Here is a 9,999-nt window from a genome sequence, read left to right on the forward strand (position 1 = left end):
CTGACCTTTTTGAAGGGTATGAAGAAAAAAGTATTTGCGTCATACAACTAAATTCTTGGTGTTGTGTATCGTGAGTACTCAGTTTTTATATTGAACTACTTGTTTAACCTTTCTTTATATCGATGATCGGTAATATCATCATTGACTGATTATAAATAGACAAAATTTGTATGGCCGTGTATTCCGTGCCTCGCGATTCCAGTATGTAGAATATATAGAGTGATTCAGTAGAAATGCACCACCTGAACATTTTTCTATAATACCATAGAAATCAAATATACGGGCTAACTTCAGGTGGTTACGTTTCTAATGAATAATCCTGTATATCGATATACATATAATATTTCAATAGGAAAATCCATTTGCAGGTAGTCGCGACACTCAACTTGCGTGTCTACCGTTCCGATAAAATGTTTAGTATACTTAGTTTTGGTTCAAGATATCATTTATGATTAGCAGTCGATAAGATACATAGACAAATAGCACAACGGATAAAAGGTAAGAAATAAAATAATCAAATACATCATTCAGAACACCATATGAACGTTGCTTATCGATTTGACATATTTACTATTACAAATTCAATTTGTACAAATAATAATTATTGTATACTTGACAAAAACAAGTACATAAGATACTTCTAGATTAATTTAAGGAAGCTTTAATTTTGCTGGTACTCCAGGATAACCAGTAACACCCAGATCTGTAATTTTGAATACCCTTCCTACATGGGGAACACCTTTTGGTTCATCTATACTGCCACTAGTAACATAGAGCTCATCCAAATTGCTTCCTCCAAAAGTGACTGAAGTAATCTGTCATGATTATTTAATTTAGTCTGACGAATCATTTCAAAAGCCATCTTTCTATTTGCTTATAATTTACATTGAAAATCACTTACCTGTGATGCTGGTAATTCTACACGTTGAAGAATTTCGCTTGTAATAGGATCAATTCTATATATTGCATTACCATTATAAGTTGCGAGCCATAATTTTCCTTCAGTGTCAATAGTCATGCCATCAGGTAAACCCTTTACGTTATTCTTCTTAAGATCGAATACTACCTTTCGATTATCTAAAACCCAATGTGTTTTATGAATTCAGTAAAAATAATATTTTAATCTATGCTAACCTATCTTGCCAACTTTGGCATCATAGTCGAAACTATCGATACTTCCAGCAATGCTATCAATGTAATAAAATATTTTTTTATCAGGACTCCATGTTAATCCATTACTAATACCAATATCAGTAACATGTTTAACCAATTTGCCATTATCAGTAAGTGAGTAGAGTGCTCCTGAATTTTTTACTACTTTATCAGGCCCTTGTAACGGACCCATTGTTCCAAGCCACACGCGACCTAAAATTATGATTGAACTATATGAAAATTATATATTTTATTCATTTTTTTATTCTTCATTCTTTCAAACTATAAAATACTATTAAACAATGGAAATTACATCTACCTTCAGGATCGACCTTAGCATCATTGAAACGATTACCAGTATGTGAGGCATCTTCTTCCTCATCTAGAATTTCAATATTTTGAGGTTCGGAACTTACACCATCCCAAGTTAAAACAGCAACCTTAGAACCATAACCAATTAGGAATTTATCAGTGGTGTTGGCAATTGGCAATATAAACGTCACAGTAGTTTTATCCTTTTTATCTAAAAAAATGATATTATTAATATCACAACATTCTAATACGTTTTTGTAAAAACTTCTTACAGCTGAATATGTTTTACACCTACCTACAACTGCACGTGTAATTTTATTAGAACGTGAATCATATTTCAAAACAGTAGAATCCAAAATATCAACGTAATATAGGACTTGGCCCTCAGCATCCCAGTGAGGTCCTTCTCCAATTACCAATCTTGTGTCATCAAGTAATGAAACTTTTGGTGCCATAGTATCTTCAATTGTACGTAATTTTAACTACTGCAATAAAGTAACAACACGATTCTGAAAAAATATAAAAATTATAGACCCAAGTAGTTTTCTTACAAATTTGCAATCACTATCTAATCTTTAGTTACATAAGTAATATGTACAGTCCTTATCAAACATGCCACCCACAATTTATTTGTCATTAGTTCAGAGTTGCCATCCACTAACATTTTTCAATGGCATATTACAAATATGTTGTCTAAAGTCTGTTTTTAATGCATAGAAACATTATGCTATTGAGCATCACTGTAACTTACTGAAAGAAAGTTTTTGCTCTTTAGACTGCTGAATTATAGTATAGTCTCTATAGTGCTGCTTAGGATATTACCTAGCACTCCGTATACTTCTGTGCTTTGCTCGTCGTACCACGGACGCTGAAAACTTACTGACAGATGCGTTTGAGTGACAATTTATTATAGCTGAGTGAGGTCTTTTAATTTGATAACGACCAAGGGTATTATGTAGTATAGAGCTAATCTTTAACGAAAACAAGATAATGTTTGTAATAAAAAGGTATAAGTCGTATATGATAAAAATGGACAATTATCATCGAACTCGAATTAATTAAATATAACCTATATTTGTCTCAGTTATTTCGTTTATTTAACTTTTCTCCAAGAGAGTATGTACAGATAATTCTCCAGTAAGCATATATTTATTAAGAACACAGAGTCTAATGTTTCCATAAATAATAACACTTTAGCTCCATATAAAATATCATATTCATAACCAGGTTGTAAAAAAACACTACCTACGTACTTAGAGTATCTGCATTTTTGTCACATATTTGCATTTTAAAAAACTAAAATTTATATACAATATTTGGACCTTGAACTTGTAAGTTATCACTAAGTCTATTGATAAAGATCCACATTCTTTGGCTAGAAATTTTATCTGTTTAATAATACATTGCTATCTTGATTGCGAAACCGCCGTGCACACAGATATAAACCCGTCGATATCATAATTAATAAAGGCAATCCAATTCCAATTGATATGATCATAATAACCAGATATGAAAACTGTTCATCTGGAGGCGTTCCATAACCAACAATAAAAGTCCTGGAATTTGAGAGAGTTCCATAAATAATAGTAAAATAATCCTAAAGACGAGTTAAAGTTACCATTATATACAAGATAAAAAAATAGTACTGACCATGTGGTGTAATTGGTTTTCTTATAAAAACGGTCACCTTTCAAACCCATAGATACATTGATCTTTTGTACTAAGAGTTGAGTCACGTTTTCATCATAAAATGCAAACAGCAACGAGTTCTTCATCGCTTTTGTGTGATTATAAGATACAATTAGAGGGTAATGAATTAGATCAGTTGAACTAGTTACATCTCTCTCTGCAGTAGTATAAGATACTGGTTTCCACTGTATGTAAGCTCCCATTTTCTGAATGCCATTATCATAATTATTGTTTGGAGTTCTAATTTCATCTACCTGGTAATTAGAATCTTGTTAATTATTTTTTAATTATAATGTTAAGTAACAGATTGGGTTAATGTCACCTCGAATATTCCTGGAGTATGCTCATCATCTAGAGTTTTCTTGCCATCGATTATCATCGTAGAGTTGCTATTTCCTTCACTAACTAATAAAACTTCAATGGCAAATCTACTTTGTAGAAAGCTGGTATTGGTTTGCAAATGATCTATTATTAGATCAATTTGGGTGGAATTTTCAGAGTGCAACATATGTGGTGTAATGTGAGAGTGATTCAGTGAACAAAAGCCATTGAACTAGAAATATAAAATTTGATAACATTAATTTTTTTAACACTCCTTAGTAAGAAATTTTGTTTTTACAGTATTAAACTTACTAGTAATTTTATTTTTCCACGCCGGGAGATTTTATCCTCTGCATTATTGTAATCGTGTCCTTCCATATGTAGTTCTACTAATTCGTTTGTCTTAGAAAAAAATGTACGATCCCAGCGAAATGATCTTGGATGAAGAATATTTATATTGGAAGCATCAACTGTGTCTATAAGACCTGTGTCATTTATATCATTAAATTCGTAAATCTGTCAAAGAAAACAATCTAATTTAATATACAATTTTTTGTTACAATACTCTAATGAATTAGTTGACAAACCTTCCTTAATACTATTCCAAAAGTATAATGAGGTGTTTCTGTGAACCTTAAGGACTTGCTTTTGCCAAGTACATACTCTTCCCACTTAATTTCAAGTTCTGCAGAACGGGAAGTCACTGCCATTAATACTGATGGACTTCCACTAAAGTCCCACACATAATGTAACGTGTCATTAAGTCCATCAGCTCTTAACCAAACTGTGGTTAAGTTCTTCTTATCGCAAATTTCTCCACAGTTGGGGTTGATCCAAGAACGTAACTAAAAATAGAGAAGTATATAAATTCTTAATAAATTCGCAATATCTTGTAACACATTTTACTTACGCGAAAGGTGCTTTATTCCCCGTTAGTAAGAAATACATTTGCGAATATTACTACATAAAGGAATCCGTGAATATATAACAAAGAACATTTTTCAAATGAAATCCCATAGCCGGTTGATGACTTTGATCTTTGCTCCAAAAGGGGAGTCGCTATGATAAGAATATCTAAACTCTATTCTACAGTTCTTTGTGGAAAAATGGTAACAAAGGAGTACTAAATGTAAAATAATACTTACCACTCGTTGAGAACAATGACAGACATTAATAAACAACAAAATTAAAAAGATACAAGATAATTTACAAAAAAACATTTTAAACAACATTAGATAAAGCAATCAATACAGTTTGAAGTATTTACATGCTCTCATGACAACCACTCAGTTTTACTTGTGAAAAACTATATGATATCTAGCTACACAACTAACTTAAAGATCTTATGCTGCTTAGTTTCTTTATCTCATTGAAAGTAGTATTGTCGATAAATTGCATCATGTTGGTGCTGTGTTCGACAGATGGCGCTCTGGACAGTCAAAGAGCGCCATCTTTGAATATGGTTGATAATCACGAAATGTGTGGAACGGTAATATAAAATAACTACCTTGTTACGGGTTGCAATCGTTGCAAAATTTATTTTAATGCTAAATTATTGGCACTTGCCTATTCGAAGATAATTTCATTAACTGCGCAAAGAAATATTTTTTTATATATTTATAAATATTGCTACATATTAAAGTTACATGTTAAAATTTACAGAGGAACATTCTACAAAATATTAAAAATAAAGTAGGAACTTATCCATTACATACCTTATTAAAAAATACAATCAAGATCATACTCAATAATTGAACTCGCATAGAAAGCCACTCGTGACTTACTAAAAATGTCATTGTTTTCGATTGTCAAAAAAATAAGTTTTACTCGTGTTTTACTATAATTCGTTTAATAGAAAAGAGTACAATAATTGCAATATATTATATCGAAAAGATTATTAATTCTGTTTTATGATATAATTAAAAAATATTTGACGATGATATCTGTTAGGTCAGTATCTCAAAATTCCCTGAAGTCCAATGTTAATGGACCGGACACGGTATTCAAGTATTCAAAAGTTCTCGAATCCAAGCAAAAAATGATGAAGTACGGCACGAGCACATCCGAGTGGTGGCAGCACTGTCGTAATAAAAAAAAATAATAAAGAACAGTACAGTCCTGCGAGAAAGTTCACCCGGCCAAGACGGTTTTGCTCCACGTCAAGGACTTTTTTCATCGATTGTAGACAGGATCGTCGCCATCCCACATTCCGTAGTCGAACCACTGAAAGGTTCTCTCTTTCCTCTCTCACGGTCCGTGTCTTAACGCGCCTTAAACTAGTCTAACCTAACCTAACGTCTTCTGCTCGTCTCTACCTGTTTTTCTTCGTTTCAATCCCGTTCCGACTCAATACCGATCGACGAGATGCCCTTAGCGACCAACGACTAAAGTCAGGCACATATCATTTCTGGAACGCTTTGTAGTTTCTTAAAAATTATAATCATGTTATTGCGGTTAATTAAATAAAATTGTACATAAAGGTAAAGGTCATTTTACGACGAATAAATTATGACTGACTGAAACTTCGTTGGATGGTAAAATGGCTAATTTTAAACTATATATACCGTTTCAAAAGATATGGTACGTACACCAATCCTTTTCGATGTGCAACCTTGAGAGTTTTTCTCCCTCTTTCTTATACATGGTATTATTTTTAAAGTTGTAGTCTACGCCGAGGAAAGGAAACTCTTACCCCATTGGCCATTGATTCCCCGCCAACGGTGGTGGAGTTACCAAGCCTTGACACTGTACAGGTTCTTTCAAAAACTCTGAAAAAGAAAAACAAGCATATAATATACACGCAACAGGAATTGGCATGTCTTCTCATGAAATCATAAGTCAAAGAAATAAGAGGCAGAATAAATGACGGGGAAAAAAAACAAAATGGCTGCTTCTCCTCCGGTCGATTCTAGTCTTGCGGACTTTTATGGGGCCCCTTACAGGCTGCTCTTATGGGTCCCTCGTGGTCTTTATGGTGGGAGAGAACCCGATGTCCTTGAAACGTTACGATTCTTCAGGATCGCAGAAAAATTTTCACTTGCGATTACCTCGATGTCGCCATCTTAAATTTCCCATTAAATTTCACGATGCTTGGCTGCTGTTTCTCAGGTCTAACTGTTATTACTGCCAGGATAATTTGATACTTAATTAAAAATAAAATAAATCAAACATTTTATATTCTTCTAGAAATGGCTGACTCGAATTTAATTAAACTTTAACCGCAAACTGAATCTTAATATTAACCGACGAATTTATAAATCTAATCTCTTCGTAGCATACGTTATTGAAAAATATTCCCATACTCCTGCTAAGGCGATACTAACTCTAATCTACAATTTTCTTTGCTTTCCTAGACTAGGTTTGAAATTTCTCGGATGCGCAACCTTACGAAATTTTGTCACCTCAAACAGTAATTTTGAATTTTTCACAATTACGGATAAACCAACGAAACAATTTTATTTAAATTCTACCTGGCTATAGGAGCAGGATACCATAAATGCAATACAGAAAGGGAAAGTGATCGCTGCGCCATCTACCGGGAGAATTCTCACGCCAGACGCCGACCAGGAGAACATGAAAGGTACAAAAAGATCTTAAACAATGTACGACCTTGACCGGAGTCTACGTGTATATATATATATATATACACATATATAAATCTGTACCCACGTATATGTGGCCGAACAGGTACGCCCGTCCAGGGCGATATAAACGATTTTTTCACATTCAGGTGACTTGGCAAATCACTGTAATTTAGTTAATGTACAGTTTGATGACTGAAATTGTATTTATATATTGTTAATATTAAAATTCGGTATATACACAGCGAAGGAAATGCAAAATTTCAATGAGAACTAATTAGTATACATATGTCGCATTCATTTCATTTTCGATACATTTAATTGTATACCTTAAATGTCACGTGTTATAGGAGATTATTATCTTCACGAATTGCATTATATGCGTGTTCGATGCAGGTGCATATGTTTTATGCAAACGCCAAAAGGAAAGTGCATATCCGGCGGCGCATACGAATTCACGTCAGACGCACCGGGGCTTGATGCTTCTTGCTACCCGTCAAATTACATTTTCGCAAAATTAAACATTTTCCATTATTACAAAAACTTCACTAATATTGATCGCTAAATAAAAAATCATTACTAAAAATACCTTAGCGAATAAGTAGTAAAATATTGAAAAATGTTGCAAGCATCACTAGGCGGTACAGAAATTGTCAAAGAAAAAAATTACAGACGCAGATACAGTCTCACAGATTCTTACTTAATTTCCACCGTACAGAGTTTAAACAGACTCAACCAGTCACGTATAGGAGTTGAATGGAATTGACCAATGAGGCTGCTTAACTCTGTTTAAGCTCTGCACGGTGAAAACTAAGCCACTGATTATAAATGAGGTTAGCAACAGCCCAATTAGGCTACCAGCAGTTAAAATTCACAGTTGGTAACAACTTACCCGTTGGTCGCTTGTGAGTCGGTAAGTAGTAGTCCAATAGGGATGTCGCTGGCACGTAGAGAGTTCAAGAGGTCACGACTAAAGTCCGATAGTTTTACGAACACGACGATGGGACTGAGGATCGTGAAGATCTTGCTGGTGTTCAGGTAAGTCGGAGGTATCGGTTGAGTCTTCGGGTAGATACAATAATAGAGGCCCGGGAAGTATCAGGAGTAATACGGCGAAGGTAGGGTAGGTTATGAAGTAAGTAGTGGGGGTAAAATGGGTCTCAGTGGGGTACGAAATGGAAAAATGAAAAATACTTCAGGGTGACTTTTAAAACCGGGACCGAGACGTAAGGATCAGAAAATTCAAAATGTTGCAACGGTTCGTTTCAGTGCCAGCTCGATCCTGAATATCCCATGGCGGATGCCCGACGCCGGTTTATGCAAGTGGCCGTGACTGGCAAGGCTGAACAAGGCCCGGTTTCTGCAGGCAAGTACTAGGGTATTGCAGGATAAAGTAAAGTAAGGTTAGATAAGGTAGGCCAGCAGCGACGGGAACAGGTGAAGGACTGTGCCAGTGTCACGGGTAGGAAGGGCCTTGTAGGGTAGGGAAGGGTTGCGGCGTTGGCGGGGATGAAGCGGTGGGGTGGGGAAAGGGTTCGGGATAATGGTGGGGGATGGAGAAAAAGGGTCCATTCGACTAATGGGGTACTGGGGAAGTAAGGGCCCGATCGGGAATGGCGGGAGTCCGAGGGAAAGGGCTTCACTAGGAGGGATAGGAGTGACTGGTAATGATGGTGGGGGGCCTTAGGGCCCAAACCTACAGACTTAACCACACACATCAGTATGTCTATAGACTTCGGCACAGTACGATACCAACGTATGGTCTTGTAATGCAATGCTGCCGCAAGCGCTGCCATCTGTGGGCTGTATACCGTAACTAAAATCTTTGTACCTACTACTATGCACTTCTCATTGTCAGTCCCCGCAGCAAGGAATCACAGACAATTAATCATAAAAGGCGCACCATGTTTTAGTCGAAGCCAGACTAGCCGGAGTATGGACGGTCACCATAGCGACTGCGGTTGCAACCACGAAAAAACCACCCAGCTTCACAGCATCTCCCGCGCGTACACACAGGACGGACAGTCTCATGCACGCATACACACACACGCACAATGCGCACGTTGGGGAACCGGTTTTCATCGTTGGGACCAGTCCTCGGCAAAATGATCTGTCTGGAGACCGAGACGGCTGTGCCATAGGCTCCACTTGCAAAATTCTCCACGGTTACATTCCCCATGTTCAAGCGCTATCATACTCGTATACTGGCTACGTTCAACGTTCTGGTTTTAATCTAGTTGAGAATTCGGACGATGGATATTGGAATCATTCGATCTGAGCGCCCCCCAATTAAGAACGACTATAGATCGCTTTACGATCTTATTTTTATCTACGTTATGACACTCTACTGTAATATTGGGATCGTTCAAAGGTTTGGGTAGCTTGAACATTTATTTTTTGTTTTGCTTGAAATTAAGGTTCTGGCATAGTTTCGTCCGAGACATGCCGTTTTTTGGCGCAATCAACCTGATTCTCATTAACGTATCAGTTTTTCCTTTGGATTCCTCTCTTTTTATACCTCGAAATTCCACGGCTCGGTACGTCGATTAATTTTTTTAATTAACCACTCCTAACCCTCTTTTTCATTTTAATCTGCTTTCAAGACGAACGCGCGACTTCGTTTCTTCGACCACGATCGTAGTCACCTCGTATCTCGCTCTTTCTCACATACCACACGATACTCCAATTTTACAACCAAAAAGTATAGTGGTTAGTGGGTCATAAAAAGAAATTCCAATTGATTCGCCACCAAATTTTCTACTGCAATTCAATGCTTCGTAATCACATGCCAATTCCTTAAAACCAATAGGTTCTCATATCAACTTTCTAGCTGTCTACAAAAATTTATTTAACGTTATCTACATTTTTATTTATAATTTATAAATTATATCACTAATTTACCAGTGGCACCTATTGATAATCTTTTTCGTATTGGTAATCCTAC

General features: G+C 35.9%; 2 protein-coding genes and 1 long non-coding RNA gene across 7 annotated transcripts; 1 reads left to right on the plus strand and 2 right to left on the minus strand.

The window, feature by feature from the left end:
• Positions 1 to 78: 78 nt before the first annotated feature.
• Positions 79 to 1,990, plus strand: LOC107263480. Its single transcript, XR_001536694.2, has 2 exons — positions 79 to 498; positions 1,739 to 1,990. It is a non-coding gene; the product is annotated as an uncharacterized LOC107263480 (long non-coding RNA).
• Positions 541 to 2,451, minus strand: LOC107263431 (regucalcin). Of its 4 annotated transcripts, none has more exons than XM_015730653.2 (7): positions 2,287 to 2,451; positions 2,063 to 2,214; positions 1,760 to 1,973; positions 1,472 to 1,675; positions 1,135 to 1,365; positions 902 to 1,077; positions 541 to 815 (listed from the first exon to the last, which is right to left on the minus strand). In XM_015730653.2, exons 3-7 carry the CDS (start codon positions 1,917 to 1,919, stop codon positions 651 to 653), a joined length of 936 nt encoding a protein of 311 aa, XP_015586139.1. In that variant the 5' UTR covers positions 1,920 to 1,973; positions 2,063 to 2,214; positions 2,287 to 2,451; the 3' UTR covers positions 541 to 650. The 4 variants fall into 4 exon arrangements, with proteins under 4 accessions (XP_015586139.1, XP_015586129.1, XP_015586151.1 ...); XM_015730643.2 differs by having other exon boundaries at positions 2,048 to 2,214; positions 2,287 to 2,450; XM_015730665.2 differs by lacking the exon at positions 2,063 to 2,214 and having other exon boundaries at positions 2,288 to 2,450.
• Positions 2,452 to 2,538: 87 nt separating this feature from the next.
• Positions 2,539 to 4,787, minus strand: LOC107263404 (glycosylated lysosomal membrane protein). Of its 2 annotated transcripts, none has more exons than XM_015730580.2 (6): positions 4,620 to 4,787; positions 4,062 to 4,319; positions 3,787 to 3,990; positions 3,476 to 3,706; positions 3,115 to 3,407; positions 2,539 to 3,020 (listed from the first exon to the last, which is right to left on the minus strand). In XM_015730580.2, the coding sequence occupies exons 1-6, from the start codon at positions 4,704 to 4,706 to the stop codon at positions 2,849 to 2,851; spliced, it is 1,245 nt and encodes a 414-aa protein (XP_015586066.1). In that variant the 5' UTR covers positions 4,707 to 4,787; the 3' UTR covers positions 2,539 to 2,848. The 2 variants fall into 2 exon arrangements, with proteins under 2 accessions (XP_015586066.1, XP_015586075.1); XM_015730589.2 differs by having other exon boundaries at positions 2,582 to 3,020; positions 4,385 to 4,786.
• Positions 4,788 to 9,999: the final 5,212 nt, after the last annotated feature.

Source organism: Cephus cinctus, unplaced genomic scaffold (assembly GCF_000341935.2).
Source record: "Cephus cinctus unplaced genomic scaffold, Ccin1 Ccin1_scaffold0013, whole genome shotgun sequence".
Classification (NCBI taxonomy): domain Eukaryota; kingdom Metazoa; phylum Arthropoda; class Insecta; order Hymenoptera; family Cephidae; genus Cephus; species Cephus cinctus.

Excerpts from the sequence above, each read along its gene's own strand:
- LOC107263431 (XM_015730653.2), bottom strand. The coding sequence starts at position 1,919 with ATGGCACCAAAAGTTTCATTACTTGATGACACAAGATTGGTAATTGGA. Across the intron at positions 1,676-1,759 it reads AATTACACGTGCAGTTGTAG|ATAAAAAGGATAAAACTACT; the intron begins GTAGGTGTAAAA and ends TCATTTTTTTAG. Across the intron at positions 1,078-1,134 it reads TGCCAAAGTTGGCAAGATAG|ATAATCGAAAGGTAGTATTC; the intron begins GTTAGCATAGAT and ends ATTGGGTTTTAG.
- LOC107263404 (XM_015730580.2), bottom strand. The coding sequence starts at position 4,706 with ATGTTGTTTAAAATGTTTTTTTGTAAATTATCTTGTATCTTTTTAATT. Across the intron at positions 4,320-4,619 it reads GTCATTGTTCTCAACGAGTG|TTACGTTCTTGGATCAACCC; the intron begins GTAAGTATTATT and ends CTCTATTTTTAG. Across the intron at positions 3,707-3,786 it reads GTGGAAAAATAAAATTACTA|TTCAATGGCTTTTGTTCACT; the intron begins GTAAGTTTAATA and ends TTATATTTCTAG.